General features: G+C 43.5%; 2 protein-coding genes across 2 annotated transcripts; both read right to left on the reverse strand.

Moving 5' to 3' along the window:
* Positions 1-31: 31 nt before the first annotated feature.
* On the reverse strand, positions 32-17,996 carry LOC120032263 (coatomer subunit gamma-2). The gene is made up of 21 exons (XM_038978273.1): positions 17,865-17,996; positions 17,061-17,194; positions 16,901-16,972; positions 16,485-16,640; positions 16,174-16,266; positions 15,978-16,064; positions 15,622-15,779; positions 13,098-13,231; positions 12,867-12,934; positions 12,580-12,768; positions 12,206-12,301; positions 11,726-11,969; positions 11,327-11,402; positions 11,128-11,231; positions 10,714-10,908; positions 4,090-4,271; positions 3,635-3,764; positions 3,259-3,356; positions 2,960-3,098; positions 758-856; positions 32-535 (listed from the first exon to the last, which is right to left on the reverse strand). The coding sequence occupies exons 1-21, from the start codon at positions 17,899-17,901 to the stop codon at positions 405-407; spliced, it is 2,622 nt and encodes an 873-aa protein (XP_038834201.1). The 5' UTR covers positions 17,902-17,996; the 3' UTR covers positions 32-404.
* A 7,177-nt stretch (positions 17,997-25,173) lies between these two features.
* LOC120032119 (urocortin-3-like) lies at positions 25,174-25,635 on the reverse strand. Its single transcript, XM_038978060.1, has one exon. The coding sequence runs from the start codon at positions 25,633-25,635 to the stop codon at positions 25,174-25,176; it is 462 nt and encodes a 153-aa protein (XP_038833988.1).
* Between the last annotated feature and the right edge of the window lie 556 nt (positions 25,636-26,191).

Here is a 26,191-nt window from a genome sequence, read left to right on the forward strand (position 1 = left end):
AATAAACTTTAAATAAAGCTTGTAACAATAATTCAGTACTTCCATGGTCAACATTTAATAGATATAATAAAACGTGGGCCATTAATGACACTAGCCTGGTCCCAGATCTGTTTGTGCTGCCTTGCCAACACCTATGAATGACCATTGGAGTAGATTATACAGTACAAACAGATCTGGGGCCAGTCTACAGAGATGAGTTGTGTTGAAGGGTGCCAGTAGTACACACACCTCACCATAATGTCTTCCATCTCAGACTACCCAAAAACACAAGACACATTCCAACGACATAAAGCAGGGGAGGACATTGTGTAGAGAATATTGTGAATGGGAAAAAGAGGAGAAAACTATTAGAATATGCCATTGTATTCACACGGCCTGTTGGTGAACATGCCCCGCTGGGCCCTCTAGCCCACGGAGGCTAGGATGATGTCAACAACAGTCTCATCCGAGCTGCGGACCGTCACCTGCATAGTGACACCGTCTGCCAGGGCCAGGCGCGAGCGAACCAGCACGTCATGACCCCCCCGGAACACACCTGGAGGAAGGGGAGGGACACAGAAACTGTCATTCATACCATGGGGGGCTTGCTTCCATCACACTAGTGACAGGAAGTTGAACAAGCTGCCGTGTCAAGGTTAGAAACTGAACTTAACATATTTACGGTAATAAAGGGCACAGAATGAGCCTACAATACAATTCACAAAGCAAAACAATAATTAATTCAAATCAAGATACAATAAATAAATAAAACACCCACCGGCAAGGAAGAGGATGTGTGAGTTCTTGTTTTCTGGGACCTTGTCTGAACGCTCGCAGGGCTGCATGCCCAGGAAACTGATGATGTTACCAACAGCCTCTACAGAGACAACAAGGAACAGAGAGATGTGACCAACAGCCTCTACAGAGACAACAGGGAACAGAGAGATGTGACCAACAGCCTCTACAGAGACAACAGGGAACAGAGAGATGTGACCAACAGCCTCTACAGAGACAACAGGGAACAGAGAGATGTGACCAACAGCCTCTACAGAGACAACAGGGAACAGAGAGATGTGACCAACAGCCTCTACAGAGACAACAGGGAACAGAGAGATGTGACCAACAGCCTCTACAGAGACAACAGGGAACAGAGAGATGTGACCAACAGCCTCTACAGAGACAACAGGGAACAGAGAGATGTGACCAACAGCCTCTACAGAGACAACAGGGAACAGAGAGGTGACCAACAGCCTCAACAGGAGGCTTCCCCCATCTGGCGGACCGCGGGCTGAATTTGGCCCGCAGGTGGTGGTACTTGGCTCCAAGTATACACACTCCAGGAAATCAGCTCCAAGTGATTTTAATTTTGGAAATATTCCTCACATAACACATAAGTGATCGTATACAAATAATAATGATTGATTGGATATATACAGCGCCTTTCTACCAACTGAGGTAGTCTAAGGACTTTATATAGTAAAGGGAAACTCATCCACCGTCAGTGTTGTAGCTCTACCTGGGTGATGCACAGCAACCATTGTTGTGCCAGAACGCTCACCACACAACAGCTAGAGAGGTGAGGAGCGATGTACGAGGAGCGGTGAGGAGCGATGTACGAGGAGCGATGTACGAGGAGCGATGTACGAGGAGCGATGTACGAGGAGCGATGTACGAGGAGCGATGTACGAGGAGCGGTGAGGAGCGATGTACGAGGAGCGGTGAGGAGCGATGTACGAGGAGCGGTGAGGAGTGATGTACGAGGAGCGGTGAGGAGTGATGTACGAGGAGCGGTGAGGAGTGATGTACGAGGAGCGGTGAGGAGTGATGTACGAGGAGTGGTGAGGAGTGATGTACGAGGAGCGGTGAGGAGTGATATATGCCAACTAAGAATGAGGGGGATGATTAGGTGGCCATGATGGAAGGAGTCCAGGTTAGGAATTTAGCCTTGACACCGGGGTGAACACCCCTACTCTTACAATAAGTACCATGGGATTTTGAATGACCAGAGAGTCAGGAGAGACGTTACCACCAGCCCCGACAGAGACGTTACCACCAGCCCCGACAGAGACGTTACCACCAGCCCCGACAGAGACGTTACCACAAGCCCCGACAGACGTTACCACCAGCCTCGACAGAGACAACTTGGAGATTTTACTTGACACACTGTAGCCCCCTAGATACAACCTGCCTTCAGTGTGCCTGTGTCCAAATACACATATTACTCACTCTGCTTTAAGTATGTTGCAGTGTCATAAGATGATAATTAACAAGATCATTTAACGTTAAGTCAGGTCCAACTCCAGACCTGGGTTAAATACATAGTTCAAACACTTTGACGAGGCCAGTTCCGACTCCAGACCTGGGTTAAATACATAGTTCAAACACTTTGACGAAGTCAGTTCCAACTCCAGACCTGGGTTAAATACATAGTTCAAACACTTTGACGAGGCCAGTTCCGACTCCAGACCTGGGTTAAATACATAGTTCAAACACTTTGACGAAGTCAGTTCCAACTCCAGACCTGGGTTAAATACATAGTTCAAACACTTTGACGAGGCCAGTTCCGACTCCAGACCTGGGTTAAATACATAGTTCAAACACTTTGACGAAGTCAGTTCCAACTCCAGACCTGGGTTAAATACATAGTTCAAACACTTTGACGAGGCCAGTTCCGACTCCAGACCTGGGTTAAATACATAGTTCAAACACTTTGACGAAGTCAGTTCCAACAGTCAGTTCCATTGGGTTCTATTTAAAGACTGAATTATGGTCAGAAATAGCCCATTTGATGCCTCACAAACAAGCTCAAAAGGCTTTAAGTGAGTCACAATGGAAAGAGAAAAGTATGGAGAAAATCAATACAACTGTTAATGATGATATTTCTATGTATGGGAACCACTGGTCTAAAACAGCTCACAGAATGTACACTGTGTTTCAATGTTGGGGTGATAAATCCAAAGATCCCGATTGAAATAATTACCGTCTAACGTTCTGACAGAGGCCAGGGCGAACGTCTCCTCCTTCTCAAAGTCGTCTCCCACCTCGTCCCAGGCTGCGGCAAAGTTAGGCTTCAACACCTTCTGGATGTGGTCTGCAACGGTCACCTCCAAGTCTTCCAGCTGACACACACACGGGGGGGGGGGGGGGGGGTAGAGGAGAGCAGAGAAGGTAGAAAAAGGGGAGAATAGAGAATTTAGGCAAATGACGGTAAACAAGATATAATTATTTTTTGGATAAATGAGTAAAATTTTTAAAATAGGTTTTATATTGAGCTCATACCACATATTCGTCATCGTAACCGTCGTCATCGGGCTCTCCTGTGTTGGGGTCGCAGTCTTTCACCAGGTACTTCAGAGTACAGCTGAACGTACAGGACACTGGAGAGCAGAGAACACATTTAATATGACATAGACAGTGCAGACATTACATGACTAGGCTACGTGATGTAAGTAAGTGTCCTTAGTGTTTGAAGAAGGCCAGCAGATAAGTGCTTTTCTCTCAATTGAAAACCATTCAGATTCTTTAGTTCTGAGAAGGGTATTAACAGAGTTACAACGCTGACGTCACACTAAGCACTTCAGAGTCGCCCTCATGAAAACGGATTATTTCTCTCTCTCCCTCACACACAGTTACACACAGGTTTAATAAAAGTAACCTGCGGTGGGGTCATCTTCAGGCAGTCTGACCAGGCTGTAGCAGGAGCCAGGCTGGCTGTAGGGCAGGTTAGCAGCAGGGACGTAGTGGAGAACCTCGTAGGCCTCCGACGGCTCCATCTGAACCATAACCTGAAGGACAACAACCCAGTGGACTTCCACTTAATACATTTCTATGCATGTAGTCCTGTGTCTTAATGTCAGTGTTGTAGATTTTAAATGTGAGGCACCAAAGTCACGTTTCTGTCTACTGTCAATTGAATGGACAATAAAGCTTTATAAAATTAATTGAATAGGATTATGCTTTTCAAACTGCTCAAAGATATCTACAGTGTAAGGAGGGATTTGGGGTGATGCCACTGCAGCCATTTTGCACCCAACTAGACCTCCACACATTGACAATGGCTGTGCATTCTAGGAGACGTGAACTTCCTACAGCGCACCAGTGTAGCCCTACCTTCTGCAGGAGCTGGTCATTGAGCGTGTTGGTGCAGTCGAACTGGAACACCATGTGTCTGGCGAAGGTGTGCTTGACGCAGCGCACCACATACTCAGTCTCCGCCTCGGTCAGCTGCACCGCCTCCGACGTCTTGAAGAGAGAACCCAGGCCCTGGAATTCTGGAATGGCTGCCAGTTGTTCTGTTGACAGGAGGAGGAGAGATTAGAGGAGAGGCCCAGTTCCAAATCCACCACTAGTCCTAAATACTTCAATATTATAGCCGAATCCACCCCTAGTCCTAAATACTACAATATTATAGCTGAATCCACCCCTAGTCCTAACTACTACAATATTATAGCCGAATCCACCCCTAGTCCTAAATACTACAATATTATAGCTGAATCCACCCCTAGTCCTAACTACTACAATATTATAGCTGAATCCACCCCTAGTGCTAACTACTACAATATTATAGCTGAATCCACCCCTAGTCCTAAATACTACAATATTATAGCTGAATCCACCCCTAGTCCTAAATACTACAATATTATAGCTGAATCCACCCCTAGTCCTAACTACTACAATATTATAGCTGAATCCACCCCTAGTCCTAAATACTACAATATTATAGCTGAATCCACCCCTAGTCCTAACTACTACAATATTATAGCTGAATCCACCCCTAGTGCTAACTACTACAATATTATAGCTGAATCCACCCCTAGTCCCAACTACTACAATATTATAGCTGAATCCACCCCTAGTCCTAACTACTACAATATTATAGCTGAATCCACCCCTAGTCCTAACTACTACAATATTATAGCTGAATCCACCCCTAGTCCCAACTACTACAATATTATAGCTGAATCCACCCCTAGTGCTAACTACTACAATATTATAGCTGAATCCACCCCTAGTCCTAAATACTACAATATTATAGCTGAATCCACCCCTAGTCCTAACTACTTCAATATTATAGCTGAATCCACCCCTAGTCCCAACTACTACAATATTATAGCTGAATCCACCCCTAGTGCTAACTACTACAATATTATAACTGAATCCACCCCTAGTCCTAACTACTACAATATTATAGCTGAATCCACCCCTAGTCCTAACTACTTCAATATTATAGCTGAATCCACCCCTAGTCCCAACTACTACAATATTATAGCTGAATCCACCCCTAGTCCTAACTACTACAATATTATAGCTGAATCCACCCCTAGTCCTAACTACTACAATATTATAGCTGAATCCACCCCTAGTCCCAACTACTACAATATTATAGCTGAATCCACCCCTAGTGCTAACTACTACAATATTATAGCTGAATCCACCCCTAGTCCTAAATACTACAATATTATAGCTGAATCCACCCCTAGTCCTAACTACTTCAATATTATAGCTGAATCCACCCCTAGTGCTAACTACTACAATATTATAGCTGAATCCACCCCTAGTCCCAACTACTACAATATTATAGCTGAATCCACCCCTAGTCCTAACTACTACAATATTATAGCTGAATCCACCCCTAGTCCTAACTACTACAATATTATAGCTGAATCCACCCCTAGTCCTAACTACTACAATATTATAGCTGAATCCACCCCTAGTCCTAACTACTACAATATTATAGCTGAATCCACCCCTAGTCCCAACTACTACAATATTATAGCTGAATCCACCCCTAGTGCTAACTACTACAATATTATAACTGAATCCACCCCTAGTCCTAACTACTACAATATTATAGCTGAATCCACCCCTAGTCCTAACTACTACAATATTATAGCTGAATCCACCCCTAGTGCTAACTACTACAATATTATAGCTGAATCCACCCCTAGTCCTAACTACTACAATATTATAGCTGAATCCACCCCTAGTCCTAACTACTACAATATTATAGCTGAATCCACCCCTAGTCCTAACTACTACAATATTATAGCTGAATCCACCCCTAGTCCTAACTACTACAATATTATAGCTGAATCCACCCCTAGTCCTAACTACTACAATATTATAGCTGAATCCACCCCTAGTCCTAACTACTACAATATTATAGCTGAATCCACCCCTAGTCCTAACTACTACAATATCATAGCTGAATCCACCCCTAGTCCTAACTACTACAATATTATAGCTGAATCCACCCCTAGTCCTAACTACTACAATATTATAGCTGAATCCACCCCTAGTCCCAACTACTACAATATTATAGCTGAATCCACCCCTAGTCCTAACTACTACAATATTATAGCTGAATCCACCCCTAGTGCTAACTACTACAATATTATAGCTGAATCCACCCCTAGTCCTAACTACTACAATATTATAGCTGAATCCACCCCTAGTCCTAACTACTACAATATTATAGCTGAATCCACCCCTAGTCCTAACTACTACAATATCATAGCTGAATCCACCCCTAGTCCTAACTACTACAATATTATAGCTGAATCCACCCCTAGTGCTAACTACTACAATATTATAGCTGAATCCACCCCTAGTCCTAACTACTACAATATCATAGCTGAATCCACCCCTAGTCCTAACTACTACAATATTATAGCTGAATCCACCCCTAGTGCTAACTACTACAATATTATAGCTGAATCCACCCCTAGTCCTAACTACTACAATATTATAGCTGAATCCACCCCTAGTCCTAACTACTACAATATTATAGCTGAATCCACCCCTAGTGCTAACTACTACAATATTATAGCTGAATCCACCCCTAGTCCTAACTACTACAATATTATAGCTGAATCCACCCCTAGTGCTAACTACTACAATATTATAGCTGAATCCACCCCTAGTCCTAACTACTACAATATTATAGCTGAATCCACCCCTAGTCCTAACTACTACAATATCATAGCTGAATCCACCCCTAGTGCTAACTACTACAATATCATAGCTGAATCCACCCCTAGTGCTAACTACTACAATATTATAGCTGAATCCACCCCTAGTGCTAACTACTACAATATCATAGCTGAATCCACCCCTAGTCCTAACTACTACAATATTATAGCTGAATCCACCCCTAGTCCTAACTACTACAATATCATAGCTGAATCCACCCCTAGTCCTAACTACTACAATATTATAGCTGAATCCACCCCTAGTCCTAACTACTACAATATCATAGCCGAATCCACCCCTAGTCCTAAATACTACAATATTATAACTGAATCCACCCCTAGTCCTAACTACTACAATATCATAGCTGAATCCACCCCTAGTGCTAACTACTACAATATCATAGCTGAATCCACCCCTAGTGCTAACTACTACAATATTATAGCTGAATCCACCCCTAGTGCTAACTACTACAATATCATAGCTGAATCCACCCCTAGTGCTAACTACTACAATATTATAGCTGAATCCACCCCTAGTCCTAAATACTACAATATTATAGCTGAATCCACCCCTAGTGCTAACTACTACAATATTATAGCTGAATCCACCCCTAGTCCTAACTACTACAATATTATAGCTGAATCCACCCCTAGTGCTAACTACTACAATATTATAGCTGAATCCACCCCTAGTCCCAACTACTACAATATTATAGCTGAATCCACCCCTAGTCCTAACTACTACAATATCATAGCTGAATCCACCCCTAGTCCTAACTACTACAATATTATAGCTGAATCCACCCCTAGTCCCAACTACTACAATATTATAGCTGAATCCACCCCTAGTCCTAACTACTACAATATTATAGCTGAATCCACCCCTAGTCCTAACTACTACAATATTATAGCTGAATCCACCCCTAGTCCTAACTACTACAATATTATAGCTGAATCCACCCCTAGTCCTAACTACTACAATATCATAGCTGAATCCACCCCTAGTCCTAACTACTACAATATTATAGCTGAATCCACCCCTAGTCCTAACTACTACAATATTATAGCTGAATCCACCCCTAGTCCCAACTACTACAATATTATAGCTGAATCCACCCCTAGTCCCAACTACTACAATATTATAGCTGAATCCACCCCTAGTCCTAACTACTACAATATTATAGCTGAATCCACCCCTAGTCCTAACTACTACAATATTATAGCTGAATCCACCCCTAGTCCTAACTACTACAATATTATAGCTGAATCCACCCCTAGTCCTAACTACTACAATATTATAGCTGAATCCACCCCTAGTCCTAACTACTACAATATTATAGCTGAATCCACCCCTAGTCCTAACTACTACAATATTATAGCTGAATCCACCCCTAGTCCTAACTACTACAATATTATAGCTGAATCCACCCCTAGTCCTAAATACTACAATATTATAGCTGAATCCACCCCTAGTGCTAACTACTACAATATTATAGCTGAATCCACCCCTAGTCCTAACTACTACAATATTATAGCTGAATCCACCCCTAGTCCTAACTACTACAATATTATAGCTGAATCCACCCCTAGTCCTAAATACTACAATATTATAGCTGAATCCACCCCTAGTCCTAACTACTTCAATATTATAACTGAATCCACCCCTAGTCCCAACTACTACAATATTATAGCTGAATCCACCCCTAGTCCCAACTACTACAATATTATAGCTGAATCCACCCCTAGTCCTAACTACTACAATATTATAGCTGAATCCACCCCTAGTCCTAACTACTACAATATTATAGCTGAATCCACCCCTAGTCCTAACTACTACAATATCATAGCTGAATCCACCCCTAGTCCTAACTACTACAATATTATAGCTGAATCCACCCCTAGTCCTAAATACTACAATATCATAGCTGAATCCACCCCTAGTCCTAACTACTACAATATTATAGCTGAATCCACCCCTAGTCCTAACTACTACAATATTATAGCTGAATCCACCCCTAGTCCTAACTACTACAATATTATAGCTGAATCCACCCCTAGTCCTAAATACTACAATATTATAGCTGAATCCACCCCTAGTCCTAACTACTACAATATTATAGCTGAATCCACCCCTAGTCCTAACTACTACAATATTATAGCTGAATCCACCCCTAGTGCTAACTACTACAATATTATAGCTGAATCCACCCCTAGTCCTAACTACTACAATATTATAGCTGAATCCACCCCTAGTCCTAACTACTACAATATTATAGCTGAATCCACCCCTAGTCCTAACTACTACAATATTATAGCTGAATCCACCCCTAGTCCTAACTACTACAATATCATAGCTGAATCCACCCCTAGTGCTAACTACTACAATATTATAGCTGAATCCACCCCTAGTCCTAACTACTACAATATTATAGCTGAATCCACCCCTAGTGCTAACTACTACAATATTATAGCTGAATCCACCCCTAGTCCTAACTACTACAATATTATAGCTGAATCCACCCCTAGTCCTAACTACTACAATATCATAGCTGAATCCACCCCTAGTCCTAACTACTACAATATTATAGCTGAATCCACCCCTAGTCCTAACTACTACAATATTATAGCTGAATCCACCCCTAGTCCTAACTACTACAATATTATAGCTGAATCCACCCCTAGTCCTAACTACTACAATATTATAGCCGAATCCACCCCTAGTCCTAAATACTACAATATTATAGCCGAATCCACCCCTAGTCCTAACTACTACAATATCATAGCTGAATCCACCCCTAGTCCTAACTACTACAATATTATAGCTGAATCCACCCCTAGTCCTAACTACTACAATATTATAGCTGAATCCACCCCTAGTCCTAACTACTACAATATTATAGCTGAATCCACCCCTAGTCCTAACTACTACAATATTATAGCTGAATCCACCCCTAGTCCTAACTACTACAATATTATAGCTGAATCCACCCCTAGTCCTAACTACTACAATATTATAGCTGAATCCACCCCTAGTCCTAACTACTACAATATTATAGCTGAATCCACCCCTAGTCCTAACTACTACAATATCATAGCTGAATCCACCCCTAGTCCTAACTACTACAATATTATAGCTGAATCCACCCCTAGTGCTAACTACTACAATATTATAGCTGAATCCACCCCTAGTCCTAACTACTACAATATTATAGCTGAATCCACCCCTAGTCCTAACTACTACAATATTATAGCTGAATCCACCCCTAGTCCTAACTACTACAATATTATAGCTGAATCCACCCCTAGTCCTAACTACTACAATATCATAGCTGAATCCACCCCTAGTCCTAACTACTTCAATATTATAACTGAATCCACCCCTAGTCCTAACTACTACAATATTATAGCTGAATCCACCCCTAGTCCTAACTACTACAATATTATAGCTGAATCCACCCCTAGTCCTAACTACTACAATATTATAGCTGCCCTCAAGTTTTTGCTGCTCTGAAGTTGTTGATGCCACAATACTAGTATCACAACTACTGCTACTATGATATTTGGTTTTCCATGGCTAATAACTCTTAGCAGACTGAATTATATGGTTCATTAAGAACGTGTTTCCATGCAAAATACTGTGTGCTTATAGCTTGGAAAATAAATGTGACTGGGTCCTTTAACTTCAGAAATTCAGACCAAATGTTTTGTTTCCTTGTGATAACGCCATGTCTTGCCATGATAGTTTCAAGTAAGGTGACTGTACCCTGGTAGATGTCTTGGCGAGTCGGGCCTGGTTTCTCTGGAAGCTTGCTAGTGGCCACAGGAGCGAATTCGGTCTTCTGCTCTGTGATGGGTGTGTTGGCCAGGGGAACCGACTTCATATCGAAGGGCTTCTCTGTGGGCTCCAGGGTGTACTGGTGGAGGGACTTCTCCAGACCCGGGACAGACACCGACAGACCTGACAGGAGGAGACACAGACGGTTCAATAAAGGAAATACATTTATTCATTTTGAGGTTCGATGGAGAAAAATAAATTCTCTGCACGTGTCGATTCACTGAGACAGTTTGAGTGACCACAATCAAAGAACACAACCGTACTTCCTGAATTGGAACAGATATGTCCACACACTCTAGTGTTCTCAAGTTAGGAGACTAGGAGCGCAGTGTGTGTTCTCACCGTTGAAAATGTAGGCAGCGTTGAGGGCTTTCTGCTTCTGCTGCAGCACGTTCATGTAGAAGGTGGCTCTGTCCCTCACCTCGTCGTCACTGTCCATCATACACCTAGTAACACACACCATACGTCAACACACTTTAGAGTGGTAACCACACAGGAAATGGATCATTATGACCGGGAGCCAGTGAAAGGCTGTCTCTACCTCTGCATCAGGACTAACACACTGGGGAGAAGGTCATCATTCTGGGCTCCAAACTTAGCCAGAGCACTGACCGCAGCTACAGGGATGAGAAAGGAGCTTAGTTATTACACAATGTGTATAAACTACAACAACGTGGTAACTCACATTAGTTTAAACCTTTTATGATTAACAGTGAGTTTCTGTTGAAAAGCCAGGCGCAAATACCATTTGTCTTCATATTAGTGAATTGATCCTTTCATGGTTGGTGATGTCACCAGTTAATGGAGCCAATCCCAACAGACTTATCAGAACTACCATTCATGTTGCACCCAGACACACACAACTCTGTCTCTCAAACACACATGCTATTGACAACTCCAGGCCAGCAGGGGTTAACACACACACTCCCCCGTTTCTCACCGGCTCTGACGGCCTCGCTCTCCAGCACCACGCGGTTGAAGATGAAGCGGATGTACTTGGATGGCGAGGGCGTGCGCGGGCCCTCCTTGCCCAGCAGGTGGAGGATCTTGGTGGCCAGCACCGTGTGCTCACAGTCCTCGATGAACTCACACAGGTGGGCCAGCCCCGTCTCCTTGCTCTCTGGGTTCTCCTCGATGATGCTGATGATGCAGTCCACGATGGCCCGCTTGTACTCAAAGCCACCCTGAGAGGAGAGGCATCATTTAAAGAATTTATGTTTCAGGGACAGTGGTACATAAAATCAGAAAACTGAGTAGTCATATCAATGTAAATGTGCCAGAGTTGGCCAAAGAGCTCCTGTTTGTCTGTAGTCCAGATGGTTTCATGTCAGTGAAACATAAATGTCCTTCAATAGGTTCTCTTGTCCTACACATCAGTGAAAAAAGACATTAGGCTGCTCAGTCAGGGTGTTCCACTCACGTCGTCTCGGAGCATGTTGGACAGGAAGTTCATCATGACGCTGTGCTTTCTGGGATACTTCTGACACAGGGCACTGATGGCCTGCACAACCACCACCTGAAACACACTCAGCAGTCAGAGGATAGGAATTCACTTTGGTGAAATAATATCCCATTTGGAAATAGATTAAAGTAGTTGTGGTTTGTTTAAAATATAGTTTAACTTCCGACAAATATATTTTTTGGGGGGGGGATTACATATTGAATGTATTCTAATTGATTATCCAACTAATTATATTCCTAAATTATTAAACTAGAGTATTGTAGAGGGGAAAAACAAGAGCATATCATTGAGGAGAAACTACACATTAAACTAAAACTCATCCTCCTCCTCACCTTGAACTCGTCAGAGATCTCAGAGACGAAGGAGGAGATCTGTTTCATGAGGCGGTCCACACTGCTCTCGCTGCCTGTCTTCAGCAGCGTGGTGATGGCCAGCGTGGCGATGCTGCGGTTCGAGTCAGTGATCAGGTTCTCCAGGTCCAGGTTGCACGCAGTCACGGCCGACGGGTGCTTCATCGCCACCTGGTGGACAAACGGCGGAACGCGGTTGTAAATACAGTATACTCAATGTAAAACACAGGTAACAAAGTAATGAAGAGCATGGAGAAGTGGAGACCCACCTTGTTGAGGGTCCTGACAGCTGCGTATCTCAGGGCTGCTTTGGGAGAGCTGCAGAACAGCTGCAGGACTGGAGAGAAACACAATAACAGACAGTCAAGTGGTAAAACCAGAGGTACTAGGTTCATAGGATACTACAACCTCTAATATCTATTTTTTCAGGTAGGTACCCAAATGTGGACACCAGAAAGTAAGGTGTATTTACCAAACTGGCTGTAATTACAGAGACTCACCAGAGACAGCGGGGGCCAGCTCTCTGGCAGTACAGTTGGGCATGTGGACTATGGCCGAGGCTGCCTCGTACACCACCATCTCATGCTTGTTCCTCAGACAGCTCTCAATGAAGTCAAACAGGGGACTGTCATGTCTGCAAACAGAAAATAGCCAACCATTTGTATTACAATGCCACACACACAAGAAGACAAAAAAAATATCCCAATATGTTTATAAAGTAAAATTTGACACTGTGCATTCTGTGTCCTCCGCTGCCATGTGTATGGACTTTGACAGTTGTGGCTGCTTTGTGTGATATATTGTTGTCTCTACCTTCTTGCCCTTTGGGCTGTTGTCTGAGCCAAATAATGTTTGTACCATGTTTTGTGCTGCTACCATGTTGTGTTGCTACCATGTTGTTATGTTGTGTTGCTTCTGTACCATGCTGTGTTGTCATGTGTTGTTGCCTTGCTATGTTGTCTTAGGTCTCTCTTTATGTAGTGTTGTCTTGATGTGTGTTTTGTCCTATATTAATATTGTATTTATTTTATTTGTTTTAATCCCAGGCCCCCGTCCCCACAGGACTTTTGCCTTTTGGTAGTCTGTCATGGTAAATAAGAATTTGTTCTTAACTGACTTTCCTAGTTAAATAAAAGGTTAAATAAATAAAATTTAAAAATGCATGATGTCGCTACACAGATCACTTCCCCCTGGTGTTGAATAAAAACTATACATATCAATGAAAGGGAATACTAGACACCAACCCACTGTAGACAGACTAGAAAACACATTCAAGTAAACAGTCCATGACAGTGTTTATCTACCCTGCCTCGGTCTACGTGACAGTGCTTCCACGGAGCCACCTACCCTGCCTCGGTCTACGTGACAGTGCTTCTACGGAGCCACCTACCCTGCCTCGGTCTACGTGACAGTGCTTCCACGGAGCCACCTACCCTGCCTCGGTCTACGTGACAGTGCTTCTACGGAGCCACCTACCCTGCCTCGGTCTACGTGACAGTGCTTCCACGGAGCCACCTACCCTGCCTCGGTCTACGTGACAGTGCTTCCACGGAGCCACCTACCCTGCCTCGGTCTACGTGACAGTGCTTCCACGGAGCCACCTACCCTGCCTCGGTCCGCGTGACAGTGCTTCCACGGAGCCACCTACCCTGCCTCGGTCTGCGTGACAGTGCTTCCACGGAGCCACCTACCCTGCCTCGGTCTGCGTGACAGTGCTTCCACGGTGCCACCTACCCTGCCTCGGTCTACGTGACAGTGCTTCCACGGTGCCACCTACCCTGCCTCGGTCTACGTGACAGTGCTTCCACGGTGCCACCTACCCTGCCTCGGTCTACGTGACAGTGCTTCCACGGTGCCACCTACCCTGCCTCGGTCTACGTGACAGTGCTTCCACGGAGCCACCTACCCTGCCTCGGTCTACGTGACAGTGCTTCCACGGAGCCACCTACCCTGCCTCGGTCTACGTGACAGTGCTTCCACGGTGCCACCTACCCTGCCTCGGTCTACGTGACAGTGCTTCCACGGTGCCACCTACCCTGCCTCGGTCTACGTGACAGTGCTTCCACGGTGCCACCTACCCTGCCTCGGTCTACGTGACAGTGCTTCCACGGTGCCACCTACCCTGCCTCGGTCTACGTGACAGTGCTTCCACGGTGCCACCTACCCTGCCTCGGTCTACGTGACAGTGCTTCCACGGAGCCACCTACCCTGCCTCGGTCTACGTGACAGTGCTTCCACGGAGCCACCTACCCTGCCTCGGTCTACGTGACAGTGCTTCCACGGAGCCACCTACCCTGCCTCGGTCTACGTGACAGTGCTTCCACGGTGCCACCTACCCTGCCTCGGTCTACGTGACAGTGCTTCCACGGTGCCACCTACCCTGCCTCGGTCTACGTGACAGTGCTTCCACGGTGCCACCTACCCTGCCTCGGTCTACGTGACAGTGCTTCCACGGTGCCACCTACCCTGCCTCGGTCTACGTGACAGTGCTTCTACGGAGCCACCTACCCTGCCTCGGTCTACGTGACAGTGCTTCCACGGAGCCACCTACCCTGCCTCGGTCTACGTGACAGTGCTTCCACGGTGCCACCTACCCTGCCTCGGTCTACGTGACAGTGCTTCCACGGTGCCACCTACCCTGCCTCGGTCCGCGTGACAGTGCTTCCACGGAGCCACCTACCCTGCCTCGGTCTACGTGACAGTGCTTCCACGGTGCCACCTACCCTGCCTCGGTCTGCGTGACAGTGCTTCCATGGTGCTACCTACCCTGCCTCGGTCTACGTGACAGTGCTTCCACGGAGCCACCTACCCTGCCTCGGTCTACGTGACAGTGCTTCCACGGTGCCACCTACCCTGCCTCGGTCTACGTGACAGTGCTTCCACGGTGCCACCTACCCTGCCTCGGTCCGCGTGACAGTGCTTCCACGGAGCCACCTACCCTGCCTCGGTCTACGTGACAGTGCTTCCACGGTGCCACCTACCCTGCCTCGGTCTGCGTGACAGTGCTTCCATGGTGCTACCTACCCTGCCTCGGTCTCCTCCAACAGCTTGCTGGCGATGCGGATGAGCATGCAGTAGGCAAAGGGGGACTTGAGGCCAGACTTGGTGAACTTGTTGAGCATCTTGGATACGGCCAGTCGGTCATTCTTCCTCAGGTGGTACAGCAGGCCCAGGGCGTGGTACTGGGGGGAATCACACAGAGGTCACAGTGGAAGTGATTCTCTTTCAACTTACCCGGGTTGTGTTCATTAGGGAACAACATATCAAAACCTTTTTCAGTGCATTTCATATTGAATGAGTGAAAATAACAGTAAAACATAGGTTATTTCTTCTGCTTGGTGCCTAATGAACAGGTTATCAACAGAGTGTGTGTAACCCACCTGGACCATGATGTTGTCACTGGAAGCTGCCTCCTGTGCCTCGTTCACCCAGCGCTTCACCACGTCGTAGCTCATCTTAACCATGTGCTACAGACACACAGAAACCACAAAATACATTACCCACAAAGCAATGGGAGTACTTACAAATGACACAGTCACCTTGAGACATCCAGGCGCCGTGTGGGTAATTTCTTACCAGAGAGGAGACCAGGGCAGAGCTGGACACACTGGGCACTTTGTCAACGATGGCCTGTTTCATGTATCTCTCAATGGCCTGCAGCATGGTGGTCTGTGTGACAGAGTTACAAAGTAGGGCTTGAGTTTGACCAAAAAGCATAGGTTTAGTCCAATTACAATAACACAATGTAAGCTGGATGTAAAAAATAAAATACTGTTCAGCTATCAGAATGGAAACAAAAAGAAAACACAGCCTAATAAAAAGCAGGGAGAGAAACAGAAACAGACAGACAGACACAAAGACAGGGAGGGAGAGAGAGACAGACTGACATCCGTGATCCTGCAGAGAGCTCTGATGGCAGGTCCTCTGTACACATCCTCCTTGCCAGTCATGTCCTTGGTCAAGCTACTGGTGACAATGATGACATCCTCAGAGATGTTGGCCATCTCCTTGATGGTAAGGTAGCACATCCTTCTCAGGGTTTGCTGGAGGAATACAGAGAAACATTTTCAAAAAGCAGATAATGCTATACAAAAACACTACGCGCCACATCTCTACAATACGTCAATTACAACACTACTCATTGAATACTCATTTAATGGCACTAGTTGGACCTTTTTGAGGTTAGTTTGTGAGTTTATGTCATCATGTATTGTATATGTTGCGGTATGTTCTGTCGATAATGTTGTTTACTTGTATGATCAGCAATAATTTAATTAAACCCAAAGCAATTACTTATTCTCACATCATTGGACTGGAAGAGCCTGGTCATTGCGAAGAAGGCCTCGGTCGCCTCCATAGTTCCAAAGTGCTCCCCCTAGACAGAACATAAAAACATCTTCTGTTAATATCAAAGGGTATACATGCAAAACAATTGGTTTGCATGTTATGGGGTTGTTTCTCACCTGGTTGAGCAGGTAAATGATCTTGGTGAGGATGTGGAGACATCTTCTGGGGTTGATCGGAGTCTCGTTGAAGATACGAGCCTCTTGCAACACTGCACTCTTTTCAAGATGCTGGAAAGGGTTAGAGCCACTTCCTAATTGTTGCAGCGAAGAGAAAATAGCCACATTAAGACACAATTGGATTATATTGGAACTATAAAGACTAACTAGGTAGTTCGCTTACTATGCGTCATTACTATATCGTGTTGAATGTGGATTTCGTAACTAGATAACTTAAGTAGTAGCTTAAACCTCGTCTAGTTATGGTCAACAAACTTGAGTGAGCAAGACGACATTGACAGTTTTTAAATGAACTAAATTAGCTAACTAACTACCAGTATACGGTACATCGATAGACACATGTAGCTAACTAGATATTGAATCTCTTATCAAATTTTACACGGCATAGCCAAAGAAGAATAAGTGTATTTTTTACTAGGCACAGTTAACTTAGTCTTCATAACCAACTAACGTTAGCTAGTTTGCAAGCTAATTTGACAGATAGAGACGCTTTAAGCTAGCTAGCAGGCAATTTACATATCTGCTCAACAAATAGACACACATAGCTAGTGTGATCAACAAAGACAGACATCTTTTTGACAACAAAAAAATATCCACCAAACGAATACCAACTTAGTGTAGTTAACGTTACCTAGCTAGAATGCTAGCTACTAGCTAGCTAACGTCAGCGGTAACTAGTTGGCAAAAAAACGTTACCTATTTCCAAGTAGCTATATTGATTTCTTTACACTTAATTTATCTTACCAGACTCTTCGTCCTTCTTGTCAAATTTCTTTATCATTGTTACGGAATGTTTGTGGATCAGTGTGGTTGGTGTAGCCTCACAACAGACGACTAGTCACTTCCACGTCGCCAATTGCAACCTTCCTGTCTGTGTCCATGTCGACGGAAATGACGTAAAATGTAATGATTTGCAGCAGGGGGAGTAGTGAGCTGAGCATAGATCAGTGGTCACCAACCTTTTCTGAGTCAAGATCACTTTCTGAGTCAAAATGCATGCCGAGATCTACCGCTCTGATGTTTTTATTAACATGACTTAAACAATGAAAGCATATGCAACATTAACCAATTAAAAACAGTACTGTAGCAATGAGGTTTGTGCAGTAAGCTATAGGCCCAATACATTATCACGGCATACTGGCTTTGCTTGAATTGACCTACCAATGCATTGTTGTTCGGGAAAATTATATTTCAAAATTTGAGGTAGGCTATATGATCACACCGGTAATAGATCCATTGTTGTATTACTTGTGAGGCACAGCTGAGTGAGCATACATTTAAATAATTTGCTTTTTATTTTACTGAGCTGATGGTGCCTGCATCTGAGGGATAGAGCAGCAGACTGAGGGTCCGTCTCTCAACATCCCTCCGCTCTCCCTTTCCTCCACTGACACTGACCAAAAAGGGACACCGTCTTCCAGATGATGGCGAAACTCGAGTTGCACTGCATTACTTCTGTCTCATGCACAAATTCATGTTGTTACTCCTATGAACAGAGAAAATGAAATATTCCTCAATATTAAAAAAAGACCCAAGCCGCTAATAACAACAACGCCAGCCTATCAATACACTTTCCTACTCATTCATTACTGCTGCACTGATTGTTGTAGCGCTGAGTGGAAATAGGAAGAATGCACATTTTATGGGTTATAAAAGTGCTGAATACAAAGTTTTGACAGTGCTGAGACAGAACTTAAACATGAACTTTCTCATAAAAACAGCAGCTCTGCTGTATTCGTTGGCAGTTTCTCTCTAGTCATGGTTTTAAACGTTTTGAAATCTCACAGTATCAATTTTGCCATAGCTTCCTTTTATGCCTGCTACCTTACTACAGACTCGGTCATCTGAGCAATCTGATTGGCCTGCATTAGCATAGTGCACTTGATTTCCTCTCTAGGCCCACGGGGAAGTGGTGGGAGTTTGTACCTTCAGACACATGAAATGGCAACAGTTTTCCTACCTGGCGCCAGGGCAGCTGAAATGGCTGCACCTACCACCAACAGCCCGAGACTAATAATAAAAAAGGAACACAATGCCTTGGAGATCGAAAAGTCGATCGCGATCGACTGGTTGGTGACCACTGGCATAGATGATGGCTTGCCCCATCCTGCGACCTAAAGTATGTATCAGATACTCAACATGATCTGCTCACACCTACTGTAGTGGTCTGAGCATAAACCACACGAAAACAAGACTAGACACTATGGAATACAACGCTTTTACTATCTCATCCTGGAATATACAAGGTCTGGGGTCATCTCCCTTTGGCCTAAAGAGCAGGAGCACAGACTTAATCAAAGACATTGGAAATACAGAAAGTACCATCACAGATAGAACAATGAGACAAATGTTTCACCGGACATATAAATGTGAAGCATCTGCTTGGCGTTTCCACACACTACCACATATGGTAGTGAGAGGAAGCCCACTGGCCGGCAGTGGGAGATGCAAAAAATAAATATAACTTACCCAGGCAAGTCAGTTTAGAACAAATTCTTATTTACAATGACAGCCTTCACCAGCCAAACTCAGACAACACAGGGTCAATTGTGCACCGCACTATGGGACTCACAATCACAGTCAGTTGTGATACAGCCTGGATTTGAACCTGGGTGTCTGTAGTGACTTCTCTAGGGTCTGAGATGCAGTGCCTTAGACCACTGTGCCACTCGGGAGCCTGGGAGAAGATGGAAAGAGATAGATTTTGGCTGCCATTCTGCAAATTCTCTCATTGATGAAAAATGTAATCAATACTGTTCCCAAAACTAAAATCTGTAATGAACAGAGTGGACTAGGTATTGTAGACTTTACCCTTTGCAAAAGTTTGTAAAAATTGCGTTGTTTAGGAGTGCAAAGGCGAATTTAGCTATGTCACACGTGTACTTCACAGAGGAGGGGTTCCCTAATGGAAATATGCAGATGCCTACAAGAATGCGTCAATAGGATCTCGCTAGCTCGTGCTTGGCTCTGCCCACCTCCTTGTTTGTTCTACCCACTATGACTCATTTGTTTCCATTTGAAATGACAGGCTATGGTCTATCTGTGTTTAGTTATAAAAAAATATGTGTTATCATCCTAAAAGAAACATGGTATAGAGGAGAAGACCCATTGGTTGACCTCTAGGTTACAGAGAGCTGGTAGTCCCAACCACCGAACTACCAGGTGTGAAACAGGGAAGAGACTCAGGTGGTATGCTCATTTGATATAGAGCAGACATAACCCACTCTATTAAATTAGTAAAAACAGGAACATTTTACATCTGGCTAGAAATTAATAAGGAAATTATCTAAACAGAGAATAATGTCCTCATGTGTGCTACCTATATCCCCCCAATAGAATCCCCATACTTTAACGATGACAGCTTCTCCATCGTAGAGTGGGAGATCAACCATTTCCAGGCCCAGGGACATGTACTAGTTTGTGGCAACCTAAATGCCAGAACTGGACAAGAACCTGACACTCTCAGCACACAGGGGGACAAACACCTACCTGGAGGTGAAAATATTCCCTCACAAATATGGTGTAAACTTGGCAGTAGAAAGCCTAACATGCTGACCAGACCGGACACGTCGCGTGCGCGAGCGTCGCAAAATATATTTAGAAATCCATATTATTCAATTATTGCACCCACACTGCTTGTGCGCGCTAACGAGCGTCTGCGACGCCAAGGGTTAAAATAGAACTCATTCCTATTTTTGACGCAGATCGCGCTGCAAGTCTTGCCTCTCCCATCTCCTCATTGGTTTATAGAAGCAGGTACCCACGTGCCATCTCCCCATTGGTTATACCCACGTTGGTGACTAAAAGACAAACTGTTTTGCCGGTAGTCGTGGTAATACAATGAACGTTTAGATGCGATCACCATATAAGTTAAAAGATGAAAAAGCCTGGAAAGAGGAGAGATGACTAGAAACGATTCGGTTGGCCATTTTATGTGTGGATTAATTGTCGGAGTAGAGGTCCTTGTGCATTTCAGTTAAAATAACAACTCAATGTTTATATCCAAGGTCAAATTAGCTAGCAACAGCAAGCTAGCTAAATAGGACAAATTAACGTTAGCTAGCAAGGGCAAGCTAACTAGCTAAATTGCCACACATGTTGAATGCTTTTCGACCTGTCCCCAAATTAATGTCATTGGTTCAGAGTTTGTTTTGATATTTTAACCTGCGTGTCGTGATCGCGCTTGGTGTGGGAGGGCAAAATACATTTATGCACGATGGCGCACACGCACAGCCGGTTTGGGTTCCGTGTAAACAGTATATTTGACCTTTTAGCTTCCCTATCAAATCTTAAAATGTCAAGCAGACATCCTAAGAAAATTAACAACAAGACAAATGGTTAGATGAAGAATACAAATACCTAAGAAAGGAATTGAGAAACCTATCTAACCAAAAACATAGAGACCCAGAAAACCTGAGCCTACGCCTTAACTATGGTAAATCACTAAAACAACACAGAAATACACTACGGAAAAAGAAGGAACAGCAAGTCAGAAATCAGCTCAATGTAATTGAAGAGTCCATAGAATCTAACCACTTATGGGAAAATTGAAACACACAAGGAGTTATCTATCCAAAACAGTGATGTATGGATAAACCACCTCCAATCTTTTTGGCCCTATAACAAAGAACAAACAGTAAAAACATATACATTATCAATTACAAATCTTAGAATCAACTATTAAAGACTACCAGAAACCACTGGATTATCCAATTACATTGAATGAACTACAGGACAATATACAACCCAAAAAGGCCTATGGGGTTGATGGTATCCTAAATGAAATGATAAAATATACAGACCACAAATTCCAATTGGCTATACATAAACTCTTTAACATCATCCTCAGCTCTGGCATCTTCCCCAATATTTGTAACCAAGGACTGATCACCCCAATCCACAAAAGTGGAGACAAAGTTGACCCCAATAACTACCGTGGGATATGCGTCAACAGCAACCTTGGGAAAATCCTCTGCATTATCATTAACAGCAAACTCATACATTTCCTCAGTGATAACAATGTACTGAGAAAATGTCAAATTGGCTTTTACCAAATTACCGTACGACAGACCATGTATTCACCCTGCACACCCTAATTGGAAAACAAACAAACCAAAACAAAGGCAAAGTCTTCTCATGCTTTTGACTCAGGGTCTGCTATATAAATTGATCGAAAGTGTGTTGGGGAAAAAACATACGACATTATAAAATCCATGTTCACAAACAACAAGTGTGCAGTTAAAATTGGCAAACACACACATTTCTTTCCACAGGGCCGTGGGGTGAAACAGGGATGCAGCTTAAGCCCCACCCTTTTCAACATATATATCAACAAATTGGCGAGGGCACTAGAACAGTCTGCAGCACCCGGTCTCACCCTACTAGAATCTGAAGTCAAATGTCTACTGTTTGCTGACGATCTGGTGCTTCTGTTCCCAACCAAGGAGGGTCTACAGCAGCACCTAGATCTTCTGCACAGTAAATTTCAGTAAGACAAAAATAATGCTGTTCCAAAAGAAGGTCCAGTTGCAAGGACCACAAATACCATCTAGACACTATTGCCATGGAGCACACAAAACATTATACATAACTCATCCTAAACATCAGCACCACAAGGTAACTCCCACAAAGCTGTGAACAATCTGAGAGACAAGGCAAGAAGGGCCTCTACACCCTCCCAATTAGGATCTGGCTAAAAATACTTGAATCAGTTATTGCCCTTTGTGGTCTGAGGTCCGCTCACCAACCAAGAATTCACAAAAGCATCCTCCGTGTACAATGTAAAACACCAATACCTGACCACTGTGACTGACCCAAAATTAAGGAAAGCTTAGACTATGTACAGGCTCAGTGAGCATAGCCTTGCTATTGCGAGAGGCCGTCATAGGCTATGGGCACACTGCCCACAAAATGAGGTGGAAACTGAGCTGCACTTCCTAACCTCCTGCCAAATGTCTGACCATATTCGAGACACATATTTCCCTCAGATTACACAGACCCACAAAGAATTTGAAACAAATCTAATTTTGATAAACGTTCATATATATTGGGTGAAATACCACAGTGTGCCATCACAGCAGCCATCAATTGAAATGTAATTTAATTGTAGCAAAGATTATGGATATACTGACAAGATACATGTCTCTCTGCCCCAACAATGGGAGTCATTGTCCACAAAGAGGCACAGCGGGCTGTCTAGCTCCTGCCTATCCTTTGTTTGGATTGGTGGATTAATGCATGTCATTATTGTAATCTTATTTTGAATATTCAACGAGGGTTGTTGACTTCACCCTCCTGTATTCAATCGAGAGAGATGCTATGCTACTAGCCTCATGTCATGAATATGCATAGCCATTTTGAGACAACTCTAATATAAAGTGTGTTTTCTCAAAGTTACTGGGATGTCCCCATGAGTGACAGAACACTGAGCCAATCACGACGCAACAGTCCGTATTTCCTGCTGGCTTGCCCCACCACCACAGAAAGCACTGACCTAGCCTGAAACACCTGCATTTTGTATCTGCCTTACTCTAGAAAACAAAAAAGAGACCATGTTTGTATGCAGCTTTATTAACTCAATGATATACATCTTTTTTTACATTGTTTGCAAACTGCTATCGGATAAGTATTAATGCCAAAATAACATGCAAAACAGGCAGGTGGGGCTCAAAACAAGTGGGGCTCTGCCCCACCTGCCCTGAATGACGGGTCGCCACTGGGGTTAGGTATAAAATCAGATCTTTCGACTTTGTGGCTGTGCCAGCTAGTGACCACTCTGCAGAGCTGCCTCAAGAACAAGATTCATGACAGAAAATCCTAACCTGAAGCTGGTTCACACATTCAAGTTTGCATATAGGCTCACTTGTCATAATAAATGCAATTTTTAATATAATACAATGTCATAATAAAACACATATTTAAATGCCTCTAAAATATTTAGAGACGAGGAAATGTAATGGTCACTGATGACTCCCAACTGTGTGTGTGTGTGTGCGTGTGTGTGTGTGTTTAACACACCTGAAAGCTATAGCATATATAGGGCCGATAATATATTTATAGCTCATATAGACAAAGCTGTTGTTTTCCATTGGCTGGCTGACTGACTGACTGACTTGATTATGCCTAACACCTCAATTACAACACCTTCTAAATGTGAAAATGGCCGTTATTGAAGACAACGTTTAATTCATCTGCTTTTATTTGAGGAAAAATAATCCCTTTGTGTATAAAAATAACAGACATTTGATGATCAAACATTGAGGCTACCATGCATTTACCTTGAAATAACTCATAAACATTTCACATTCTAGCGTCTATTCACAAAGGTATATAGGCTAACTCGCTTCTCTTTACACTAAATATGCCGCAAAATGCGTGCGAATTTCAATGAATGCAATTTGTTCACATAATTTGTATTGTACCGTACTGTCCTGTATTTCAAGCATATGCAATGTCTTGCTTTTCCTATAAAACGCGGGCACAAATGAGAGGAAATGCAAACCATTTCAGGCTAATTACAGGTTACCCACTGATTTTATGCATGTACAATTGACATATTTCCTCATTTGCCTTATCTAATTTCAAAGACCCCTCTCATTATACCACATTTCCTGGTTCGATCTTTAACACTCCAGTGGAAGACTAGAAGTTGTATAGCTTTATAGGGCCTAATCTTATCTTGAAAGTACTTTCATTTTAACTAATTGAAATGTATATTCTGAACAGAAATGAAAATCATTCAGTGTGTAGACTTGTTCAAAATAATCTCGAATTGTCTTTTGATTTTCTTCAATTTCAGGGATTCTAAAATAGAATAGGCCTGTACAGTAAACACTCCAATTGTACTTCAGAAAAGTCCATCTCAATAATCCCTATGTTTCGTATTTAAATTTGCTAGATTATAACCACAGGGGAAAAAAACATCTCACAAATACTGCATCTGAAAGTTCGATTTGAGGGAAAATAAAACTTCCAGCAATACGTATTTGTCAGAGTGAAAATCTAATATGTAATGGATAATCAGGGTAGCGGCTTCAACCGTCGGAGAGATAGTCTACTGTCTCTTCCTTCGTCCAATCTGCGCCATCAGACGCGCGTTGTCGGCCGCTTTTGCGCGAAGGTTCTTAGACTTTTGGATGTCAAAGAGAATGTTCATGATGTTGGTGGGCACATCTAGAGAGAGGGTAAACTTGCTTAGCCGGTCATTATTTATGCTGTTCTGGAACATCTTACTCCTTAGCTGCGTCTGACTGAGAAACCTGTAGTTGGCGGGGTAAGTCGACGTCCTTTTCTCCCGCGACTCTACGGAGGAGAGAGTGTCTCCGGATTTGAAGAGGGAGCCCCAGCTTTCCGACACTGGGAACTCTTCACTGGGAACGTCGTTCGTCTGGACCTCAGCTAGTATGTCATCGTCACAGAGGAGGTTGGAGTCGCTCTGGTACAGTCTGAGACAGAGGCTGGAGGTTGGCGCGCAGAGGACAGCCAGCACAACCAGGGTTCTTAGGAACGGCATCATGATGTCCTAAGCGATTGGAGAGAGAGAGAGTACTAGTACTAGAGAGAGAGAGAAAACCGTTCGTTTATTGGTCACTAAACTTTAAAAGTTCCCATATATCTGACAAATATAACCCTCTCCATGTTCACCATGCGTAAAGACAATAGTCCAAAAGAGTAGATCAGTTTTACGCGTTATTGCCCTCCCTATTGTAAATTATATAAAGCAACACTTTATGGTTTAAAAATGTCTGATCCGATCAAAACATTAAGTGAATAATATTGAAATATTTAACTACATTCATGATTTGAGCACACGGAAATATGCCAGATCAAAAAATAACTTACCAAGTTCCGTGCACTGTAATTCTAGAAGACAGTTTCCGCCAGAAAGTCACATGTGACTAGTACAAACAAAGAAAAACACCCTAGATAACAATTGAATAGGCTATAAAATATTGGTAATCCCAGCGTTTTAAAATTCGGGCTTCCCTGATCTCCCAACCTCGTTCTCGCCTTGTTCTTTCTTGCGTCTTCTGATCACGAATTTGGCTCGCACGTCCATTCGTTCGGAATTC

Source organism: Salvelinus namaycush, chromosome 38 (genome assembly GCF_016432855.1).
Source record: "Salvelinus namaycush isolate Seneca chromosome 38, SaNama_1.0, whole genome shotgun sequence".
Classification (NCBI taxonomy): Eukaryota; Metazoa; Chordata; class Actinopteri; order Salmoniformes; family Salmonidae; genus Salvelinus; species Salvelinus namaycush.